The 26,480-nt window shown below is 33.4% G+C and overlaps 1 protein-coding gene across 1 annotated transcript in view; it reads right to left on the bottom strand.

The window, feature by feature from the left end:
• DHRSX (dehydrogenase/reductase X-linked) overlaps window positions 1-26,480 on the bottom strand; it is a 431,936-nt gene that overhangs the window by 349,917 nt on the left and 55,539 nt on the right. The window contains exon 2 of the mRNA XM_051984589.1: window positions 1,766-1,873. Within this exon, the coding sequence (XP_051840549.1) occupies window positions 1,766-1,873 (108 nt within the window). The remainder of the gene's footprint in view (window positions 1-1,765; window positions 1,874-26,480) is intronic.

Genomic DNA, 26,480 nt, shown 5'->3' with positions numbered 1-26,480 from the left:
AACAGCAAAATACCAAACAATTCATAAAGCTGTAAACACTAATATAATTGAATACCAAATGGGGCTAGGGAAACTATAATGCAATTCGCCTTATCCCCAACCACCAATAAGGAAAAGAAAACATAAATGGTAATGAAAGCAAAAATATCTTAAAATAAAGGTATTTTCTCAAAGCAAAGGAAAAACATGGAATCAGAGAAAGAAATGAGTTAAAGTTAGTAAAGCCTGATAAATATGCTTCATTAGACAGGGTCTACTCCACACAAGTGAAATATGGGTCACAGGAGGTAGGAAATCATTTGAAAAGCAGGCAAAATCTAGGAGGACCACGAAATGGGGAAATGAAAAATATTGCAGTCATTTTCAGAAAGGAAGGTTAAAAGAAACACAAAAATATTAAGACTCATGAGCTTGAGTTCAGCTCCATAACAGAAAGAATATTCCTAGAATTACTCTTAAGGAGACAGGAGTTGGTTTAAAACTGAGCAAAGGGACATTTAGCCAGAATTAAGAGAAAATTTCTGAAGACAAGAGAAAACATTCTTTAATAAGATTTTTCTCTTACAAATAAAAAAGCTACTCATCAAGTGTAAAGAGAAATTAATAAGATAATATCAGTAGGGAACAGAATTGTTAAAATGCTGTGAAGAATGTAAATTTAGAGACACTCCCAAAATCTCATTTTTTCCTTGGAGATTTTCCCTGACTATGCCGGAACTCCAGTTTTCTGAAAATAAAAATTACCGAACATTGGAATTGACAAAAACATTATAGATCATGTCATCTTAGCCCATGGAGGAATACCCACGACAGCCTGACTTATAGGAATGTAAGAGGCCAACTAACTCATGCTTGAAATATTCCAAGGACAATGAACCTAGTTCATTATTGGGCAGTGTTTTGTCCATTGCTGACTTAGGCAAAGTTGCCAGATAGCCATACTTGAATACATCATCACTGAGTTTGACTCAATAAATGTTCTCTCTTAGTGGTTTTCACTGTAAGAGTTATTTAATACTGTTGTTACCTTTTTGGAAGTCAGGTAAAGCCTACAGATCCTTCTAAGAATATTTTTTTAAGGACAAAACAAAATGTAGAGGACTACAAAATTCAATAATTATTTTGAAATACAATAATATATGTGTGCGAAAAATACATATATACATACACTTACATAAAAATATATAAATGAACATAAAGTAATAGACCCTAAATTAAATTAAGATCCTATACCACAATGAGTAATTTGAAAAACTTTAATTTCAATTATGGTATCATCTTATTGGTGATGATATACTATCCTCATCAAAGACAATATGGGATAAGCTACTAAAATATAGAGTTGACAACAAATAGGCAGTCAAAAAGGAGAAAGAAGTCTACTAGGAAACCCAATTATGAATAAATGAGGCTTGGTAGTAAGAAAATACTGTAGATCAGAAAATAAGAGAGAAATGAAGGGAGTATAACTCAAGCATCCAAGCATCATAAACACTTGTCTTTACAAAGTGATTTTTGTAAATTACAGAGAAAAAAACAGAATACTTTTATTCCCCTATTTAATGAATTCCTATTGAGCCCTAACTTTTGTCCCCATTTGGAGATCAATTACTGATTCTACTTTTCTGGCATCACATAAGCACATTCTGTAGCTTGCTTTGATTATGAATCATATTTCAAAGAAGCAATCTGGTATATTTTAGAAACTGAAGAACTCATTTTTCCCCCAGCATACAAAATGCACATTCATTATCAAAATTATTACCTATTATGACGTGCATGCCAAGTTTTGCCAAATGCTTTGCAGTAGAAAAGCCAATTCCACAGAGCCCTCCAGTCACTATAGCAACATTTCCATGTTGTGAAGAAAAAGCTGTATGAGAAAAAAAAAAAATACAGGTAAATTCTCATTAGAGTGTCATCAAATATTTTTGAGAATATATACAAAATATAATGTTAAACTGGTAACTTTTAGAAAGGCCTCTCTTCTTAACACTAGTAGTCGCCCAGAGATGTTGTACAGTTAAATAAAAAATAATCTACATAAATATTCCATATTCCATAAGCCTTTAGAATCAAGCCTTTAGAGACAAGTGAGATTCTCTTTCCCAGGACAACATGAAAAGGACCTTTCCACAGATTGAAGGTCTTTATAAAACTAGTACTAAGAAAGAAATAGAGGAATAATGGCAACAAGAATAGATGCTTAATTTTCCCTAGCTCACAGGGTTACACCAAGGCTAAATCTTCTGGGCTAAGCAGAGAGTTTCCAAAGGTTCTAAGCTACAATACTCTCTGATGAGCTGGCTGACAGCATCCCTCTAACAGTGTGTGTGCACAGTGTTTTGTATCAGAGTGTGTGTGTGTGTGTGTGTGTGTTTGTATGTGAATAAAGGCAGAAGAAGCAAAGATCTAAAAGCCAAAGCCCAACGCACATAATGTGACTGCTGAGGACATTAACAACTTCAAATATTATGTGCATGCAGTGGCCAAGAACAGTGCTCTTTCCTCTTCTTTTTCATAGCTATTTATGAAATAGCTTATGAAATGTTTAGTCATTTTTTGTTGTGTGTAGTGATAAGCCCTATTTGATTTAATCTTTTGTAGTTTAATTTGTCTTTTATATCAAGAAAATCACGTTTTGTGTCCTCTAATTGCTCTAGTAAAGAAAATATATTTAGGAACTTTTGAGTTGTGGTTCTGATATGATGCCCCAAAGAATGCTATAACTTAATATCTTTTGAGAGAAGGGAGTTGGCACTTGAGGTCAGTCAAAGCTACAGATACAACTCATGATATGCCCTTACTTCAGAAGAATCAGTTTCAGATGACTCATACAGCACTAGAAAAGACATGATGAACATAAATAATGAACAAGCATATACTAAATAACTACTACATTTGGAATACAATAACAAAAATAAAATTACCTATCATCAATAAGCTTTTATCCTACTGAAGAAACAATGTGTACTATGTTTCAATACATAAAAACTGAATACAAGCTAAAAGCGAGGAGCAGTCACAGTATTTAGGCAAAGCTTCATGTAGAGGGGTGTTTAAGTTGAGTTTTGAAGGAAACAAAAGATTCTCCAGTAGAGACAGCTCTGAAGAAAAGGAATAGCTCAGGCACAAGGACCTGCCAGAGCAAAGTCATAGTACATACAGCCGTATATAAATCATCCATGAAACAACAGAAAAGGAGAACCTTATATCAAGAATAAGAGAAATATATATACTTGTGAGTCATTCAAAGAACTATAGAAAGGATAAGTATGTATTGAGTATACCCTAAAGGTTTATAAAAAGGAGGAAGGGCACAGGATAGAAAAATATGAAATGGCTGTAATGTGATCAATAATACTCACAAAAGTACAGGTCCATCTAAGTGTTTATTTAAATATAACAGGCAATGCCTAAATCTAAAAGTGATTTCAGAGACAGCCAAAATGGCAGAATAAAGGAGGCAACCAAACTGAACTCTCCCAACATTTCTTTCCAAACAACTTCAAAACAATTCCTCAGATAAAATTTTAGAGTGGCAACAAAAGGTTACAGTAAGACATTTTTCCAGCCTAAGACAACTTGGGAAGTTGGCAGAAAAAATCTGTTTTGACTTGTGAATGAACTGGATTTAAGTGAGGCAAAGTTGCAAAGTCCAATACCCAGACAAAAATCAGGATGACTACAGATTGCCCAAAAGATCCTTAGTATCTTTAATGTCTGACCAGCCTCTAAGAATTCCAGAGTGCCTGTTTCAGCTGACTTCAAGGCCATTGGAATAAAGTGTTTTCATCCACCCATGCCATCAGGGTAATTTTTCACATGATTGGGATAGACATCCTCCAACTTGCAGATGGGTTTGTAGCCCATCAATTACCCTCAGTCTGGTTTAGCTCCTCTGCCAAGAGAGTTAACTAGACTGTGGCTGCTATACAAGGTTTAGCTTTTTGGAGTCACAAGTAAGAATTGAGTGCCAGGTGGACACCAAAGGTAGATGAGCAGCCCTTCAAAGGGTTTGGCAAGCCTTCATACTAGAGATGCTAGTTCCCCTTGCTCATGGAAAGATGATATAATAACTCCTAAGAACTTTATTATTATTGAGGCAGTTGGAAGGAGTTTGTCTACAAAGACAGAGGGCATGAGTATGAATCAATTAGGGTGGGATGGCCTCCAAAAAAAAAGAAGAGGTAACAAAGAGAAAAGTATTGGGAAAAGTTGGGAAAGGGAGAGGTAGAATGATATATACATATATATATATATATATATATATGTAAAAGAGGTTTGCAAGGAAAAGCTTTTATATAGAGAAAATGGGGAGAAACAATACTTAAATCTCACTCTCATTAGAATTAGTTCAAAGATGAAAGAAGAAAAAAATGCACACACACATACTCAGTTGGGTATAGCAGTCTATCTTACTGAACAGGAAAATAAAATGGGAAGGGAATATAAGATATGAGGAAGGGAAGGTGATAAAAAGGAGGGCAGATTAAGGAAGGCAATGGTCAGGAAGAAAACAAACTTTTGAGGAGAGACATGAGGGGAAAATAAATAGAAAAAATAGAATGGAGTAATACAGTAATCATAACTATAAATGTAAATGCAAAGAGCTCACTTATAAAATGGAATCTGAGAGGAGAATGAATCAGAAAACAGAATCTGATACTATATTGTTTACAAGAGATGAATTTGAAATAAAAAGACATACAAGGAGAATAAAGGAAGCAGAATCTATTATACTTTATCTGAAGTAAAAAAAGGCAATGGTAGAAATCATGATCTCAGACAAAGCAAAAGCAAAAACAGACTTAATTAAAAGAGATAATCGAGCCATTTTGCAAATGATAAATGATTAAGGGATATGAACAGGCAGTTTTCAGAAGAAAAAAACAAAGTTATTTATAGTCATATGAAAAAAATTATCTAAATCACTACTGGATTAAATTAAAACAACTGTAAGATATAACCTCACACCTATTAGAAAGGTCAAATTCTGGAAAGGGTGAGGAAAAATAGTTACACTAAAGAACTGGTAAAGTTATGAACCAGTTCAACCATTGTGAAGAACAATGAGGAACTATGGATACCCCTACAGCCCAAAATTGTGCCTATTTGACCCAATAATATCACTACTATGACTGTACTCACAGAGATCAAAGAAAAAGCTTTGAGGCTCAGGAGAAATGCATGTGAATAGATAGTAGAAAGGAACCCATAATACATAAGGAGAAACTGAAGATGAGCTGAATCAAAATTAAAGAAAAAAAAATCTGAGGTGTGTTAGAGTTGAGATAAGGGAGCTTACTGAAGTGAAAATAAGGAAAATAAGGGATGGTATTATTCTTTTTAATAAAGCAGAAGGCAAGTCATTTAAAGGGGTAAAGCAGGGGAGGTGTGAAGGTAAGGACTTAAGCAAAATTGATTTGGAACAGTGAATCAATGAAAATTTAATAAATAATTTCTATAATTTAGTAAAGATCCAATTGAAACTAGATAACATTGAGAGTAGACTCAATTGTGAATTCTTCTGCCACAGTTCAGTAGCTTAGGAACAGAATCAAAGATATTCACAGTGAAGAATACTGCCTTGTTGAATCAGTTTACTATGAAAAACATAAAGAGAGGACAGGACAAAGCTGATGGACTGGTAGATCAGGGAAGGATTAAGAGATACTAAATCAAGATGAGAACAAAGAGCAAATTTAAGAAATGAATTGATGAGGAGGAAAGACAAGAGACTGTGTTTAGAAAAGGGGATTCCAGATTTCAAGATGTGGGGTAAGGTTCAATATTTTTGTAATGGGAACAGTCTAAGGTGTGGCCAATAATGTGAGTGGCCAAGGCAAAGTAATGATGGACAGGATGATGAATCCCAGGGCCAGAATGTTCAAAGTATAATGTGAAATGAGTTCTGAAGTCACCAAGGATAGGGTAGAACTGAGGATAAAGAAACCTGAGTTATGTGTCAAATTCATTGAGGTAAAAGGAAAACAATGTTTTGGATATCATGACATAAATAGGTAAAATGAACTTCAAAGAAGACAGAGTTTTCCAGTGATAGTGGCAAAGGAAACATTTAGAAATGGCAGAGGGAAACAAGGAAGAAACGTCGGCAGAAAAGAAAATAATTAATGACTTCAAAATGTTTATCACTGAATTCAGAGCGAGTAGGAATTAAGAAATTATATAGCCCAACCTTCTCATTTACAGATGAGGAAATTTAGAGCAAAGGAGGTTATATGATTTTCTCAGAGTTTCAATCTGTAAAAGAAAATGCTAGGATTCAAACCCAGAAATCCAGTTCTCTTTCCCTTTAATAAATTGTTCTATTTCACCTTCTTTATCTACAAAGTAGGGAATAATAATTTTTGCCCTTTCTCAAAGGATTATTTTAAGTAATGTGATTTGTTCATTTAAAACTCTGATATGTCAGTTGTTATTATAATCCAAAATACGATATAAATATCAGCTATCATAAGAGAGGGAAACGAGATGGCACAGTGGATAGAGTGCTGGATTAGAGTTAAGGACTAGAGTCAGAAAGCTTTGTTTATATTCCTAAATTCAAATCTGGCATCGGATACTTACCAGTTATTTAACCCTGGGCAAATTAGTTAAGCCTATTTGCCTCATTTTTCTCACTAGCTCAAATGAGCTGGAAAAGGAAATAGCAAACTACTTCCATATCTTTGCCAAGAAAACCCCAAATGGAGTTGCTAAGGGTCGGAAATGCCTAAAACAAATGAACTACCAAAATAACTATAATGCCAGTTTCATTTCTAGCTAGATGAAAATCAAAAAAAAAAAAAAAAAAGTCAGCATTACTTACTTCTGTTGGAAAAAAAGAATTTTAATAGAAGTAGTCCAATCTTCTCATTTCACAATTGAGAAAATTAAGACTCAGAAAGGTCAAATGATTTGCCCAAAGTAAGAAAGTTAGTGAAAGAACTCAGACTAGCATGCCCATTTCCTGGAACTTAGTTCAGTGTCTTTACACTACAATATTGATGCTGGAAAGGATCAAGCTTAGCTGTTGAATTTTTTTTTTTTCCCATAGAAATTCATTTACATGTAAATGTTATGCCCATGCCCCACATAACTGGCAGAGCTTCAAAAAAACTGGTATAATAAAAATATTTAGTCTGATGACAGATTATATCAAGTTCAAATCTGTTGAAGGAGAGAAACATGCATATAAGAAAAAAAAAACAGGATAAAAGCAGATTCTAGAATAGGTTTCATATACCAAGACTATCAGACACATTTTTTTTTAATTTCTCTGACTTTTATGATCCTATAATTCTGATATCATTCATAGTCTTCTTGATATTCAATAATCTGATTCTCTTTTTAATATTTTCAGGAACTTAAATTTATTGATGAGGAAAGTAGAAGTAGAATTCTCAGGATATTTCCTTCTAACTTATGGATACATAACTCATTAAATTAATGTTTTCACACATGCAAATCAGTTGACTCATCATTCCCTGATACTAGCTCCCTTGATTACTGAATGGATCTGGCAAAATTCTCCCATTAAAATGACAGACTATAAAAAATAAAAATAAAAATCCAAAACTTTCATACATTTTAAAGCTTAGTGTTTATGGAAAACTTTCATTAATAGCTTTTAAAACTTTTTTTGGAACATACATTAACTAAAAAATCTTTTTGAGTTATCAATGTTATAATTCTCATTTTTCAGGAATGAGATCTGAGTTTTAAACAAAATGTTCCAAGCAGCTGATCTTAAAACTTAAGTTTATGATAATTCTCTAGACTAATGGTCCACAGGAAAGTTTCTTGTATGTTCACGTTTATGGTAGGATCATGTCTTTTATATCATATCTGCCAAAAATTAATAATTTCCTAATTATATTTAACATATTATCATTTTAGTCTTAGTAATACAGGGTCTTTCTCATCATTAATTCTTGTGAAATTTATCTTTGGTGCCAATCTGGAGTAAGTGGGCTAAATGATCCAAATTATCTTTGATTCTACTAAAACTATTGGGTTCTGACATTATATAGGAGATTCTTAATAAATGTTTGCTGTCTAATTGAAGATACATTACATAATTTATTCCTTCCAGGTCAAAGAGTTATCATATAATTACAAGATCAAAAATTTAGAGATGGAAGAGTCCTTAAGGGTCATCTGGCACAATGTACCATTTTTCATGAGAAAAAGAGGCTCATGTCAAAAATAATCTGACTCAGTATATACGATGGCATAGCTTGCATTTTAATCTACGTCATCTGATTCCAAATAGAAATTTTTTTCCCCAATGGAAAAGTCTACAAACATCAAAATAGAACCCCAATCCCCTAAAAGGCATTCCATATCTTAGTATCTCAGTATTATTTAATGACATTTATCTATTAATGTTAATTAGTTTTACATAATAAAATGCAGTAATAACCAAAAGAGATAATATAGAGAGCTAATGATGATGAAATATTTAATACTTAAGTACTCAAGGAAAAAATTATCTTTATTATTTTTTGTGCTTGATAAAGCACTTAAATCCTAATTTCCATTAAAAAAAGAAAAAGAAAAAAATTTACCTGGGTCCAAGACATCAAAAAAGAGAATTATTAAAAATCTCAATCATGGAAAGTCCATTTTTAGAGTCTAGAATCTAATCAAAAAATCCCCACTCCTGTCAAAATATTCTGAAGTATTCCAATATTTTGCTAGAGCCAAAGGACAATTTCTACATGTAAGAAGTAAAAGATTTAAAAATATCCTATTGGGCAAAAGGGAATCTTTTCTAAGGAGGTAAAGGGTTTCCAAGTAGGCTGCTGTCCTTCCCAAACCGTAAATTGCACATAAAAAAATACAGAAAGAATGAAGTGTTGTCATTATACTTACAAATTCTAGAGAAAGGGGATACTACTATAATCAACTACAGAAACCACCGTCAGGTTCTAGATCCTAATGAAAAAGGATTAGCAGGTTAAAAGATTAAAGGAGTTGCCAGTCTAGCTAGAAATGAGGCATCAAATGATTATGATAAACTGAGAATATCAGTCATTCAGTTCCCCCCCCCCTTTTTTTTTTTTAATTTTGGGACACAGTGCATTGCAATCATTATCATTGGTTCATTAGCCAAGAATGGTAGAATTATAAATGTAACCTATTAAAATAGAGTCATCAACAAATAAAACTCCACAAGGCAAACTCAATGGAAAAGATATTAACTTTCTAGAATACACGCTTGAAAGAAAGCTAAGGATATTTAAATAGCAAATTAATTAAAAACTACTAATAATATTAATAATAATAATAATTAACAATGGAAAAGAAGTGGCAAAATGGCATGAAGGCTGGTTTTGGAGTTTGGAAGATATGAGTTCAAGTCCTGCCTCTGATTCATACAAGCAAGAGGCAAGCTACAACTTCTCAATGACCCAGACAAGTCTCTGGGCCTTTTTTCAGTAAATAAATTATCAATCTGTATAAGGGAATAGCTTTTATACCAGGAGTTTCCCATATGGAAATGATGGAGGGAGGGGTCTTCCAAAACCTTTTCATCCCTCCTCAACCTTTCCATGATTGCTCCTCATCCCCATTCTGTCAGCTGAGACCCTTGCCTCATATCTCATAGATAAAATTGAAACACTTTACTGCAACTTCCTCTTGTCCTTTCCTCCTCATCTCATCACTTTTAAATGCCTGTCTCCTCCTTCACCCCGTTTCATGTAAGGTGGGCTTATTTTGTACCAAGGTTAACTTCTATCTTTCTTCAAGGAATTTTATTCCATCCCAACTCCTCCAACAGACTGTCCTTTCATAATCTCTCATCTTTCATTTACCCTATATACTGATTCCTTCCCTACTGCCTGCCACTATGCCATATCTCCTCCAACCTAAAAAAACCCTCACTTGTTCCTCCATCCCTATATACTCCTATATCTCTTCTTCCTTTGGAGCAAAACTCCTTGGGAAGGCCATTTACAAATGCCTTAAGTTTTTTTGCCTTCTCTCCTCTTTACCCAATAATCCACTTTTTGACCTAATCATTGCACCGAAACTGCTCCTTTAAAGTTATTAATGTCCTTTTAGTTGCCAAATCCAATGACTTCTTCTCAATCCTCATTTTCCTTGACCTTTCTTCAATTTTTGGCACTAGTAATCATACTCTCTCCTTGATATTTAATTCTCTCTTTATTTTTGGTCACCACTATCTCTTGCTTCTTCTCCTCTGACTATTCCTCCTCTGTCTCCTTTGCTGGATCTTCCTCCAGATCAAGTCCTCTAACTGTAGGTGTCCTTCAGGGTTCTAGTTAAGGCCCTCTCCTCTTCTTCTATACTACTTCACTGGTATCTCATCAATGCACATGGTTTTAATTACCATCTTTATGCAGATGATTCTCAGATCTACCTATCTTTGCTGACCTCCAAAATCACATTTCCAACAGCCTATCAGACATTTTGAACTGGATGCCCAGTAAGCATTTTAAACTTAAACTTAATTTAAACTTCAAAACAGAACTCATTATTCTTTATCCCTAAATTCTTCCCCTCTCCTATCTTCCCTAATACTATACATGGCAACACCATCCTTCCAGTCCTATAGGTTCACCCCCCAGAGGTCACCTTGACTCCTCACTACCTTTCTCATCTTCCCCAATCCGAAAATGCCCCTTCCTTTCCTCTGATATTGCTACTCATCACCTCAAGGCTGGACACTGCAATTGTCTGCTACTGGCTCTCCATGCCTCAAATTTCTACCTGCTCCTATTCATTCTCCATTCAGCTTAACAACAATGACTTCTTATTGGTCACAGGATCAAATACAAAATGTTCAGCTTGTCTTTCAAAGCACTTCATAACTTGGCACCTCCTACCTTTCTCATCTTCTCACATCTTACTCACCAACACGTGACACAGTCTTCCTGGTTGTTGGACAAACAAGACATTCCATCACTGGACCACAAGCACTCCCTTTGCCTATGTTCCATGCCTGGAATGCACTCTATCTTTAGCTCAAAGTACTGACTTTAAAAAATAAGTCCTAATGGTTCCACTAAAATCTGACCTTCCACAGGAAGTCTTCTCTAATCCTTCTTCCAATGTTTTCTTTATTTTGTGTTTTTGCTATTTATCTTGTGCATAGCTGGTTTTGCATATATTTGTTTCCAGTTTGTCTCTCTCTCATTAGATTGTATGGTCCTGGAAGACAGGGACTGTCTCTTGCTTCTTATTGTTCCCCCCAGGGAGTAAAAGTGCTAAGCACTTTATAATACAAATATAAAAAACTGTTCCTTCTTGACTTTTTGAAATACTGCCTCTAGTCCTAAATTGTTTTATCATTTGAAGATCTGGGAAAAATCTCACTTAGTTAAGTTTCTTCCTTTACTTTTAAAATACATACTAAAGGGTAGATAGTACAGAGTTGCTTATTTATTCAAAAATATTTATCAATTATATATTATGTGTAAAGCAAATAGATGACCTTTCTGATTGCTTATTAAACTTTAATCCTAAAAATTAATCCAAGATCCCAAGATAACACACTATGGGTTCTCTTGGAATGGATCTCAGATTTTAATTTCCACACATAAAACATAGTGTGCTTTCTTGGCAAAAGAAGGAGTTAATAAGTAAAGACTGGACCCTAAAATGTGAGAAAGACAAAATATTCTGATCCCCAAATATATATTTTGCAGCTATTCCAGCGCCCATATTAATAGCCACTCAAAAGATTAGTACCTTTGACCCAAATGGCAGCACCCAACATTGTGTTAACTCATTCTAACAAACTCCCACAAAGTAATGAAACCCATGGCATCAAATTATTTCCTAGAGGCATAAGTCAGAGTTTGGCACAGGAGAGATGTTTTACAAAAACAAAAATGCTCTGCTGAATGAAATAAGGGCAAGAAGTAGGTGGTGGTGAGAAAGGTATGATGATATAATTACATGCTATATGGTGGAACCCTACACCCTAAGTGATAAAAGGTCAAAGAAATTTGTTTAAATATAAGAACAAAACCTTGATATTCACACTAAGAAGTAAATCCCTATCTATATTTTAAATGCATATTGAAAATGAATACATTTACAAGCAAAAGCCACTAAAAATAGAGGGTTCCTGGACTAAGTTTATATCACTTACTGGTGTTTCAAAACATTCATTTAAAGTGGCATATTTTAGGATATCTTCCTTTCACAGTTCTTACTCTTAACTTCTTTTTATATGTCTAATCAGTCTATAGATTACTTATAATGTAAAGGAAAATAAATTATTTTCTCCTGCACCTCTTAAATTTCATATTGCTCCTTTCATAGAGTTATGGTTTCTCTGAGTAGGAACTGGCTCTAGAGGCAATTTGTTGTAATATAAAAACAACAGAACTAAAAGTTTAAGAAATATTCTTGAACTAACAGAATTTCAAAGGAGTGGGCAATATTTGTTCTCATTGGCAGAGGGCCACAAAGGACTTCAGCAATGAGTTATTAACAGACAGCTTTCATTGCCAAGTGGACCACACAGATGGGATGACGCTGTGCCTAGTGGAAGAGATAACAATGGAGTTCAAATTAGGTTACAATTGGTATAACCAGCAGAAGTGAATCCAGAGTGGGGATGAACTCAGATTTATTTAGTGCTTTACATTTTACAAAACACTTTCCTCACAATGATTCACTCAGGAAAGGGAAAGTAAATAAGGATTAAGGAGGAAATAGTGGGGTGATTCCAGGGTGGGAACAAAAAGCATCATGTCTTTATCATACATATCATATACTGATCTACATACCTAATTCTAGCTAAGATAAAAGGATTTCTTAAAGAGAGGCGGCAAATATAGAAAAACAGGAGGGTAAAATGGAAAGGATGCAGAACTGCAAATTAGAGGATCTGCTTTTGAATCCTAACTCTGTCCTTTCAATCTGAAAGAATAACAACAAAAACTTATTTGTAAATATGTAGCACCCAGTAAGCCATTCAGTCAAGAAACACTCATTAAATACTTACCATGTGCCAGTCATTGTGCTAACTACTGGGGATACAAAAAAGGGTAAAAAACAATCTTTGCTTTCAGGGAGATCTAATAAGGGAGAATGCTGAAAACAATTACATAAAAACCTAAAAATTGCATATATATATATATATATATATATATATATAATATATATAGAGAGAGAGACATATTCATACTAACACACACACACACACACACACACACACACACACAAATTGGGAGTAATCCCAAAAGGAAAGTACTAAAACTAAAAAGGGGATCCAAAAAAGCTTCCTGTGGAAAGTGGGATTTTAGCTAGAACTTGAAGCCAGGTAAACTTTTTTGCACAAAGAAGTAAAGCATTCCAGGTATGGGAGATGGCAAGTGAAAATGTATCAGGCCTGGAGATGTTATGTCTTGGGAAGAAATAGCAAGGAGATCAATGTCCTTGAGTCAAAGAATACAAGGAGAAGAAAGGGGGGTGGGGGAGAGGGAGAAAGAGTGTGTAAAATATAAAGTAGAAGGAGGGAAAGGATCTTATAGTGGATTCTAGCAGTGATAGAAAGTCACTAGAACAGGGGTGGGGAATCTTTTTTCTGCCAAGGGCCATTTGGATATTTATAATATCATTCCCAGACTATGCAAAATTATCTATAACTCAAGCAATGGGAGGTTGTTATACATAGCTTTCAGCTCATCATTGCCTATGGTTGCCTTAGCAGATGATTTCACAGATTGAAAATGGGGAGAAAGTGTGAGGAATAAAGGAAGATACTTCAATTATGAATCCTGGGTCTCTAAGGATGGTGGTAAACTCAATGAATAATAGGAAAGTTAGGAGGAGAAAAGAATTAGGGGGAAAAGATAAAGAGTTTTGTTTTGAATAGGAAATTTAGTTTAAGCTGTTTGATAGCTAGAAATAGGAGAGATTAGAGCTGGATAAGCAGATTCAAGAATCATCAACATAAAGATAATAATTTAATCCATGGAAATAGATGAGACCAGCACAGGGGGAGAAAAGAAGAAGACTGAAGAGAGTTCTGTGAGATATATTCATGGTCCAGGCACAGAGAAGTTAAAATTTGTTCAAGGTCACACAACTAATAAGCGTTTGTTGACAGGAGTTGAACTCAAGTCTTCCAAAATCTTAATAAAAATTCAATTTGCCAATTGAATCCTAAATTAAAATTATATCAAACTCACAGGAAAGATGAAAAAGGATTTTGTCTTGAAAATTAAAAAAAGAAAAAAAGACAGTCTAAACTTTGAGTTACCACTTCATACATCTAGATTGGCTAAAATGATAGGAAAAGATATTAATAAATGTTGGGGGGGGGGATATAGGAAAACTAATATATTGTTGGTAGAATTGTGAAATGATCCAGCTATTCTGGAGAGGAATCTGGGACTATGCCCAAAAGGCTATACAATTGTTTATACCCTTTGATCCAGCCATCTTACTACTGGGTCTATATCCCAAAGAGAAAATAAAAAAGGGAAAAGGACATGTGTATAAAAATGTTTGTATCAGCCTTTTTTGTAGTGGCAAGGAATTGGAAATTGAGTAGATGCCCATCAATTGGGGAATGGCTAAATAAGTTATGGTCTATGAATGAAGTGGAACACTATTGTTCTATAAGAAATTATGAATAGGCTGGTTCAAAAAAGCTTAGAAAGCTATATGAACCCATGCTGAGTGAAATGAATAGAACCAGGAGAATATTGTATAGAACAACAAGATTATGTAATGATCAACTATGATGGACTTGGCTCTTTTCAATAATGAGGTGATTCACGCTAATCCCAATAGATTTGGAATGGGAAATGACAATCACCTCCAAAAAGAGATTGCAGGTTGCAAATTATTTCAAATTAGTTACTAACTCTTAATTTCTCTGTGTTTCAGTTTCTTCCTTTGTAAAATGGGAGAACTGTACCCCACAGCCTCTAAGTCTCTTTCCAGCTCTATGACATTATGAACTCTTCTTTGCCAAAAACTTTTTCAACTTCCCAACTCTTTCTTCTTTGTTGTTATAGGTAAGGCAGAGCTGTGGGTGGAGATAGGTTAGAGTTTTCTTTCTTTTAATAAGATTTTAATGTTCCATTTAGGACCATGGATTGTTTTACTTTTTTTTCCCTAACCATTCATCTCCCTTTTTCTGATGTTTATCCTAAGAAAAAATTAGAGATTCCTATAATGCTTCAATATTCTGAATACTTTTAAGTTATGTCAAGAAGGTTTGAGTTCAAATCCTATCTCAGATACCTACTAGCTATATGATGCTGGGCAACCTCATCTTCCTCTACCTTTTCATCCATGAAAGGAAATCTTTCTAACAAGGTTGTAGCAAGGATAAAAAATCATGAAGCATTTTTCAAGCACTACATAAATGCTAATATTGTCATTAATTGTTATTTGTTATATTCCCCCATTAGATTATAAATTCCTTAGGGACAGATATAATCTCATTTGTCATCTTTGTATCTCTAATACCTTCTCCTTACATATATAGGGGACACATATTAAATGTTTGTTAAATTTAAAAGCATATCATGGAATAAGGATTAACTACTCATATATTTATTAAGTAACTACTGTTCCTGGTACTGAGGATAGCCACTCAAAAGATTAGTACCTATGACCCAAATGACAGCACCCAACATTGTGTTAACTCATTCTAACACATCTTGTATGTGGCATAAATAAACTAGACAAAATCATGCCCTAAAGAAATTTATAGATAGGTAGACAAGTAAATAGAATGTGGTAAATAAAGAACAGGAATATAAAGTTCTATGAAAGGAAATGAGGGACAGACAAATCAGTGCCGGTTTTAAAAACAGAGCCGGTTTCTTGCAAGCTTTTGAATTTGACAATGAAGGTTAAGTAAATTATTGGAAATTGGAAGCAAAGGGATTTTCAGGTTTGGGGAATAAAGTAGGCAAACAGAAAGAAAAGGAAAGTGTGGGACAATAAATAATTCAGTTTGGCTAAATCACAGAGCACACAAGATTTAAAAGGTCAATATTAGAAAATACTAGATAGAAAGTTAGGAGCCAGATGGAGGACTCTGATTGTCATGCTAAAGAATATGATCTTTATTGAGTAGGCAATGGAAAACCACTGAAGACTATTGATCAGTGTAATGACATACAGAGCCATGCCTAGAATATATCCTTTCTTCATAGAACTCAAGCTTCCTAAATCACCTTCCAATGCCATCTCTTACAGGATACTTATCCTGATCTCTGTTCCCTATCCTAGCTGCTAGTGCCTTTCCTTCGGAAATTATGTAAATTTTGTATTGAATATGCTACATCTATAGTATTTTCCTTTCCCAAAAGAATCTAATTTGTTGACAGAAAAAAAAATTATTTTGGCCTTTATATATTTGAAAACTAGTCGAATGTCTGACATATAGTAAGTATTTGATAAAATCTTGTTGAATGAATAAATGAGTAAGAGGTCAGCTATCTCAAATGCTGCAGAGAGATAAGGGGGGGAAAGAATTAATTAGAAGATCCTGGTAAGTTTAAGCTTCTTCTATATAATGGTGAGGATAGAAATCAGGTAACAAGGGACAGAAGGGTAAGGGGTAGGGTGATGCAGAAGCAATGAATGGAGACTAATGGATCCGAAATTTGGTAATAAGAAAGAAAAATTCAAGGGATAACAAAAGGGTTTGAGAAAACAAAAAGGTCAAGGAAAATGTTGGAATATTTTGGGATTTTTTGCTCAAGGATAAGAGAAACTAGGATGTACTCTGTGCTAATGAAAAGATAGAAACAAGAAGAAAGGGAAGGAAAAATGTTTGAAGTAGGACCTAGGAAGAGATAGGAAGGGTGATGATGGTGAATACAGATGACTAAAAGAAAAATCACTTCTTTCATAAGGACAGGAAAGAAAGAGAACCTGATGACTGAAGACACAGAATTTTTGAGATGACAAAGGGAAGAGTTGTGCAAATACTTATCAGATAGTCTTCTCAAGAAATTAGTTAGTAAGGTGATCTTTTCTGTTAAGGGTAAGGACAAAATAGGGTGAGAGACATAAAAAGAGAAGAAGATACTTGGAACAAAGGCTTCTAGAGAAAGTATATCGATGGAAGAGTTAGAATCTGAAAATAAAAAGCACAATTAATGTTTCAAATATTACAAAAATTAAATCTGCAGGGAAGTAGCATGTTATTGAGAAAAGCAGCCTGGTTTTATATTCAGAGATATGAGTTCAAATTCCAATTCATCTGCTTATTACTTACATGAGCATAGGCAAATTAGCCTTTTTAGGCCACATTTTCTTCCCTCTTAAATGAGAACATCAGGCTGAGTGACCTCAAATATTTCTGCCAATTCTTACTTTAAGATCTTTTCATCCATCTGAATGCCTCTTTAATTTCCTGAGGTTTTTCCCTCCAAAATCATTGTAAATAATTTGTCTTTTCTTTTTTTAACAACAAAAGGTACAATTTCCAGATAGCAGGTAAGTTTTGCATTTTGTTTTTTTTCTTTAGCACTGATGTCAATTTTAGAATGTAAAAAAAGACTGAAATGTGACAATAGCATTCTCATTTTGCAAAATTCCAAAATAATTAGACCTATGAACATACATGCCAGAAAAAAATATATAAATGCATATACTTTTCTTGTGTTTTCCTTAAGTGGCTGAGAATCACAATATCTTTAAATGATCCTGTCAGGAAAACAATCTGTAGTCACAACAGCATCACCAATTCATAGCCATTATCTTCAGATACCAACATTATCATCAAGCATACTTAATAATGTTAATAATGAATGTAAATAAGAGATTAGGAAGCCAATTACAAATGCAGCTCAAGTTGCAGAAGTGATACTTCAGTGACGCAAGTGATTCATGGAATTAATAAGAGAAATAACTTGCTGCAATTATCCTGCAAATCTTTTGTAAACAATACCTTGTCACACCTGACATGTCGTAGCACTAAAAAACAGATGATGAAGCAAACGTTCTTTCAAGCTTTTACTGACATGGCCTGAGTTTGATCAGAGTTTTTCTTAAGTGGTAAAACCGTAATTACTTTAATTGGTCTTCTCAACTCAAGAGCAAAACACATGCTATAAAGCAGTGGTTGGACGATTCAGCAAACATTCATCAAATACTGACTATGTTCAAGGCCCTGTGTGAAACACTGAGGATACAAAAACAAAAAAGAAACAGTTCTCATCCTCAAAGTGAATATATTCAAGAGGATAAGGAAGAAAGAGAATATACATACACCTAAATAAATACAAGGTAAATTGAGGAATAGCACTAAATATAAGGGGTAATGACAAAATCCAAGAAAAACTAAAAGCCAAGTCGAAATTTGAAGAATCTCAAGAGTTTTAAGAGGCTAAGGTAGGAAGAAAAGATATTTCATGTTTGTGTGAAAGCAAAGAGGTGGGGAAATTAATGGAGAAACAAGTAGCAATCCATTTTGGTGAGTATAGGAAGGGCATACAAGAAAGAAAGCATTTATTAAATACCTTCCATGTGCTAGGCATTGTGAAAGGCGCCACTAATAAAAATTTTAAAATAAGACAGCTCCTGCCCTCAAAGAGTTTATATTCTAATACGGGTATTCAACATACTCATAAATATTAAGTATAGGATTCATAAAAATAAATACAGAATGATTATTTGGAGGGTAAGAATAGAACTAGTCTCTCGAAAAGGGGAATACTTGAGCTGAGTTTTGAAGGCAATAGGGATGTCAAGGGAAACAGGTGAGAGGAATAGCATCCAAAAAAAATGGCATGGAACTCCATGCCATTAACATACTGATGAATTCTACTAGATTATGATTATTTCCTTAGTTCATGTGACTTCAACACTAAAACAGTCAATGGGAATTAGTACTTCAAGCATTAAAACTTATGCATATGTAGAGTCACTTTCTACAAGCAGATTTGAAGGATAGGAATCTTTTCTATTTCTTTTGTGTCTCAAATACTCTTTAAAAAAATACTTCATAGAAACATCGGTAGATGTTCTTGATTAAAAGTATTATAATGGAACATCAGCCTTATGACAAAGGCTTATGAATTTTTGTCTTATTTGGGCCTTTTAACTATCAGCTGTCCAGCTGTATATTTTGTATAATCTGTATAATTTGCATAACCTACAAATTGTAGTAGATATTTAACAAGAAATAATTCAGTTTTGTGATGATATTTTATGTAGAAAAATTAGACAATAATTTCTTAACTCATGTCTACTAATAATCATGGAAAAGTAAAATTTGGAATGAAGAGATGCCCTATAGAATAACGAAGTTTGACAGATACAGTATTAAATCTATTCACATATAATCCATCTAGCATGCATTTTCCCTCCAAATATGCTTTCATTTCCACAAAGAGATCTCAAATTAGGAAATTCCTTCTACCAACAGATCAGAAACACTTATGAAATTTAATTCCTAAGAGAGTTGCTGGGAGATTGAAAAGTTAAGTGATATAACTAGGCTCACACAGCATGTGTATCAAAGGTGATATATGAATTGAGGTCTACACAACTATACTATACATAAAATATTTTAAAATGATAAAAGTAGTCTCAATAAAACTAAAAATTGTAGAGTGGGATTGGGAGTTTTACATTCAATCTCTATTTTCTTTCCTTACTTTTGAAAGATTCATGTAAGAATTCCCTTCACTATGTCAATCATTAACTATTCCATATCTTCAATAGCCTCTAGAAAATAACAATGAGCAAAATAGCCATCTTAAGTAGTCTACTTCCCAGTAACCAGCCTCTCATAGCAGAGATGATCTTCAAAAAACAGACATACATAATTATACTACCCAGCCCAACCATTTCCAAATTGGTGGAACCTGTTAAAGGTTATATTCCACTGGCATTGCCTTCAAGATCACAGGGTCCCTCCAGGCCATAATAAAACACTGCTGGATAATATAAATGAAGGATTTTCATTCCTCAAAGTCAGTGCTGATATAATTTCTTATTATCCCAACTCTAAAATTAGGTGATAGAATGACATAGTTTGGCAAAAATGAAAGAGACCCCCAAAATGATAAATATCCTCTGTATTTCAGTGCATTAGAGAGAGAACTAAAAAGCCAAGGTCCCACTTCAGCTTATTGGTCTCTTTTTTTCTAAAATACAGAGGGAATTTAGCATATGGTTCAGGAGCTCTTGAAAAATTAAAATGAGAAAAATAAAATGAAAGCAAAAGATGAAGGGAAGAAGGATCAAGTTATAAGAAGAGAAATAAAGTCAAAGTGAGATATCCAAAAACTAGGTTAAAATTAACCCACCAAACCCCACCTGACAAATTTTCAGAGGATATGAATGAGCAATTCTTAAGGGAAAAAATGTAAGCTTTCTATAGCCATATAAAAACGTTTATAACAACAACTAGTAAAATGCACATTATAGCAACTCTAAGGCTCTACTTCATATCCATGAATGACATAGTTTAGCAAAGTTGACAAAAATGGAAAATAGAAAATTCTGGAGAGGCTATAGAGAAAACAGGCAACTTAGAGCACTGTTGTTGGAATTATGGATTGTATGGAAAAGCATTCTGGAAAACTTTTTATGACTATATGACCCAACATTATTAAACTATAAATCCTCTTTGATTGAAGATATGATTATTATGTCAATATTCCAAAAAAAAGTTATCCATGAAAAAAATATATTTTATAGCTTTTCTTTTATAGTGCCAAAAAACTAAAAACTAAGGTGCTACCAATAAATTTGGAAATGAAGATATATAAAAGTCATGGAATACTATTATGCTATAAGAAATGATGAAAGAGATGGCTTCAGAAAAACCAGAAATGAACTAACACAGAGTGGAGTCAGCAAAATCAACAAAACAATTTATATAACAACACTGTTAAAAAGAAACAATTTTGAAAGACTTAATAAACACTATGAAATATTCAACCATGATTGGAAAAGATGGATAATTAAAAATGGTACCCCTCTTTTGACAGAGAGGTAATCAATTATATAGAATGAAATATCCTTCTTTGTATATAGACAAAATGGAAATTTGTTTCACATGACTATGCATATTTATAACAAGGCCTCCACCTCCATGTGAGGAGCAAAGGTAAGAGTTAAAGAAATAAATACATATTAACTTTTAAAAGAAGTTGCCTCCTTCTTATCCCAAGGATAGTGTGAAAGAAACTGTCAAATGTTTTGATAAATTCCTCAAACATTATGACATCCTGCTGATCCATCAATCTATTAATCCTATCAAAAAAAAAAAGTTATCCAGACAAATTGGTTCTTAAATATGATAGTTTTAGAGCTAAAGATCTTTAAAAATCATCTTGTCAAAAAGCTCTTCATTGTTAAATATGAAGAAACTAGGCTCAAAAATTTTAAATGAATTCACTTCCTAAATACTCACAAACCATATTTAATCATATATTATGGAATAAGTCAAATTCATTCTCTACTTTTTTAAATGAAAATATTTACCTTTTTCCAGTTCTATAGCACTTCTCACATTCTCCTTGATTTTAAAGAGTACCAACAGCAATTCAGCAATCACATCTGCCTATTCTTTCTACATAGTGTAGGTCATTCAGAACTGGTGACTGAACTCAGTGATAGCAATCAGATATACTCTCACCTTCACTCAGGTAATGTTGGGTTTCAACTATTTGTTAATAATTTTTGTTCTGTCTTCCCAGGCTAACAATCAAAGTGACTATCAGTTAAATAAATTTGCTTTCTTTTCACAGAACTTTACTAGCACAAATCTAGAGCAGTAAACCTTTCCTTTGTCTTATCTCTTGTTCCCCCATAACTAAAAATTAATTTTAAAAACTGTAGTTGTTCTTTTCATTCTTGACATGTTTCCAATTAATACTCATCCTTATTCTTGAACTATTATACCATTTTCATTCTCAGTTACTTGTTCTTGATTTTGTCTTTCAAAACTAAGCAAGTTCATGAGTTTCCTATGCACTCACATAAGCTTCTTCTTTTCTTCATTGAAATTGGGGTTTTTTTGTATATTTGGGTTTTTTTTTTTTTGGGAGGGGGTTATCATCAGAATTCATTCTTGAAAATATTTTTCCCTTTTATGTTGATTTTCCAAAGGAGAATTTTAGTTTATGGATTCTTATCTATACTTTCTTTAAAACCTTTGAAATTCTCTCTGCGTAAGTAGGTGCACATCAAGCCATGTCTGACTTTTCTCTCATGAATCAATATGGAGAGGTAACTTCCTCCAAAGATTCCCATCTTTTTTACTTTAGAAACTATTTCTTATTAGTTAGAACCAATTCCAGAATAAATGAAAAAGCACATTTTTTTAAACAAATGGTTTCCCTTAATATTTATGGAACTTGATTAAATAAATTTTTTAAATTTCATGTGGAAAAACAAAACATAAAGAATACTGATGAAAATGATGAAAAGAATTAGGGATGAAATTGAACGGACTACACAAGAAAAAATTAAAAACAATGGCACTCAATAGCCCAGTCTTTGATAAAATAGAAAATATAAATTACCTAGCCAAAAAAAAAAAAAACTAGAAAGTGCTTTGGCACAAATTAGGCTTAGACCAATAACTTCACCATCAAATGGCAAATGTAACAAATTTATAAAGATCCAGAATGCTTTCATGTGGCTGGAAAGTTATTATTCTATAAGAAATTATGAACAGCTGATTTCAGAAAAGTCTGGAAAGACTTACATGAACTGATGCTGAATGAAGTGTGTAGAACCAAAAGAACCTTGTACACGCAACAAGATTATGTGATGATCAACTGTAATGGACTTGACTCTTTTCAACAATGAGGTGATTTAAGGTAATACCAATAGACATGTCATGGAAAGTACCATCCACATCCAGAGAGAGAACTATGGAAGCTGAATGGGGATCAAAGCATAATATTTTCACCTTTTTGTTGTTGTTGTTTAAACGTTTTTTCTTTCTTGTGTCTTTTTCCTTGTGATTTTTTTTTTGAGCAACATGATGAATATGGAAATATGTTTAGAAAAATTCCACATGTTTAACCTAAATTGGATTACTTACTGTCTTGAGAAGGGGTAGAGGCAGAGGAGAGGGAGAAAGATTTAGAACACAAGGTTTCGTAAAAGTGAACACAAACACTATCTTCACATGTATTTGGAAAAATAAAAAACTTTTTAAAAAAGAAATAAAAGATATCAATAAAAGCTTATTTTAAAATAGACACTTTTGTGATGTTTTATGATACTGAATCTTATCAATAAAATTACTAGGTCAAAATATATAATCAGTTTTTTGATAATGCATATTACCATATTGATCTTCAAAATGTTATGTCTACAATTCCCATCCAGAGTATATTAGAGTTCTCTTTTCCTCATAGCCACAGTAATAAAGTAATAATGAATTTCATGACATTTATTTCACCATTTTTACCATTTTAAGGTATTAGAAGGTAGTATTTTTTTTTTTGCTTTTTCTCCCCCCTGAGTTAATTGGAATCAAGTGACTTGCCCAGGGTAACACAGCTAAGAAGTATTAAGTGTCTGAGAACAGATTTGAATTCAGGTCCTCCTGACTTCAGGGCTGGTAGTCAACCCACTGCGCCACCTAGCTGCCTCTTAGAAGGTAGTATTTTAAGGTTATCTTGGGTTGTATATTATTATTAGCTAAGTTGAGTATTATTACATATAGTTCTTAATAATTTCTAATTTCTTGATTTTTTTTTATATCTATAAACATCAGCTTAATTACTGGCACTCTCTATTTAGAACCTTACTTAATGACCAATAAGTAAGTATACAATTGAAGGAACTGAACTATATAAATATTTTCATTTAAGCTATAAATGTAACCAAAATAAGAAACAACCAACAGGATGATTTCAGAAAGCCCTAGAGAGACTTACACAAACTGAGTGAATTGAGCAGAACTAGGAGATCATTATATACTTCAACAACAATACTACATGATGATCAATTCTGATAGACCTGGCCATCTTCAGCAATGAGATGAACCAAATCAGTTCTAATGGAGCAGTAATGAACTGAACCAGCTACACCCAGTGAAAGAATCTGGGAGATGACTAAGAACCATTACATCAAATTCCCAATCCCTATATTTTTGCCTGCCTGCATTTTTGATTTCCTTCACAGGCTAACTGTACATATTTCAGAGTCTGATTCCTTTTGTACAGCAAAATAATGGTTTGGACATATATACTTATTTTGTATTTAATTTATACTCTAATATATTTTACATGTATTGGTCATCCTGCCATCTAGGGGAGAGGGTGGGGGGAAGGAGGGGAAAAATTGGAACAAAAGGTTTGGCAATTGTCAACGCTGTAAAATTACCCATGCATATAACTTGTAAATAAAAAGCTATTAAAATTAAAAAAAAAAAAAAAAGTAACCAAAAGATCCAAGGAAATTGCAGCTAAAATGAAAGGAATGCTTACAGAGTTTTCTCGGACAGGCAAGCTAAGAGGTGGAATTGGTCTCATCATATGCTAAAAGACAATAAAAACATAATTTTATGGTTGATCATCTCTCTTTGCAATATTCACAATGGGCATAAATAAAAAGATACCCATAATAATAAGTGCTGTTCATGTTCCAATATCTATTGCAAAGGATGAGAAATATAAAATTAAACAAGCTATTCTAGATCATGTAAACAGATACACTGATACTCAGTAATGTTAACCCAAAGACAGGCCAAGGGGAAGAGAGTGATAAGATATGTTAAGAACTAGATCTGTAATTCAGATGAGGTCAGTACCCTGTCTGAAGCTTATAGTCTTAGAGTCTATAGTCTAGAGCAGTGGTGTAACCTCAAATTAGAAAGGATACCTGAAGGACATAGTGTAACTTAGAAACAGACAAATTAACATTATATTGTACTGCGTTTTTATTTATTTTGTTAAATATTTCCCAATCACATTTTAATCTGCTTTCAACAGCACTTGGGGGGTGCTGTTTGTGCTGTTTGTGGGTCCCAACTCTGATATCTCAGGCTGGAGGTTAAATGTCTTGTCCCAAAGTTCTCATATCTGGTATATGACAGAGGAGAGAATTTGGCCACAGGTATTTCTGAATCTAAGATCAAGACTGCATCTACATGAAGTAATACAAAGTAAAATCAAAAGAACATATATATACACATATATATAAATATATATTTATAAACACAATGCTAAATACATAAGTATAGAACAGATATACATATAGTTCATTTTTATGTTTATGTTTTATTATATATAATACACACATATATAGACATATAGACATATAGATAGATAGATAGATATACCACAAAAGAAATAGTAGAGAGACAGAGACAAAAGACAGACAGAAAGAGGGAGACAGAGAGACAGAGAGAGAGAGAGAGTAGGCATTCCTCAGATTAAAAGAAATTCAGACAGACTTCTGAGAATTTTTAAGACAGCTGTAACCGTCCTTGGGGTAGCCATCCCTCTTTCTCACTACAAATTCAATCTCCTTTTGCAATCACATTTCCTCAAAGATCTCTCTTCTCTCTCTCCTTGAGAATACTATATTTCTATCTTCTTACATGTATCTCTCCAGTGTCTTCTGAATAACTAAAAAATGATTCTTCAGACACTGTAGTGTTTCATTGCTCATAGCAACAGAATATCACCAAGGAATATCCAAGTCCAAAAGATGTGCATTTGTGTCAGGAAGTAGCATGAGGTTATTGAAAGTAAAATTTCCCAAAGAAGATCAAATCCATTCCTTCTGTCCTAACCAATTCTAGGCCTGGATCATTCATTGTCTATTGATCTTGCAGGTCCTACAGAGATAGACTGAGGGACTAAATAAAATAAATTGTCTCCTAAACTGAAACCCCTGAACATATGATTTTATAGACTTTCCTCAATTCAAACTGCAGTACTTGTACTACACAACTTATTACTTTATAATATTCTATCTCGTTCTCAAATTCAATCATTATTAACAATCATCCCATAAATGTTTATTAAACACCTACTATGTGCCAACCACTGTGTTGAGTGTATAAAAAGAGTCCCTAACTTCAAGAATCTTACAATATAATGGGAGAAACAACATGTAAACAGATATATACAAAGCAAGTTTTATACAGTTTTAACATTGATGATAATTGCTACCATTTACATAGTACTTTTAAGATGTCAAAGCACTTATTCTGAATACAGTGCTAAGCACATAACTAACATTAATATTTATTGACTTACAACATGAGAAGGCCTTTACTAGATTAAACATTCTAGTTTAAAGTTATTAGTTAGTAGGTAGATTTTAGAAGACATGCTAGAATATAAGGAATCGCAAAGATAATAGTTGTCAAAATGGAAGCAGTCAAATTGAAAAACATATTTCAGGATTATAGAAGTCTGTCTACATTGGTTAGAACATCAGTCAATCTGGAGAAATGGGAGTATGAAACAGTAAGGTATCTGGTATAATTACATAAATATATTTTTCCACCAGAAGTCTGTCAGATATACACA

The sequence above is a fragment of the Antechinus flavipes genome, chromosome 3, assembly GCF_016432865.1.
Source record: "Antechinus flavipes isolate AdamAnt ecotype Samford, QLD, Australia chromosome 3, AdamAnt_v2, whole genome shotgun sequence".
Classification (NCBI taxonomy): Eukaryota; Metazoa; Chordata; class Mammalia; order Dasyuromorphia; family Dasyuridae; genus Antechinus; species Antechinus flavipes.
This window is presented reverse-complemented; position numbering and strand designations above follow the sequence as displayed.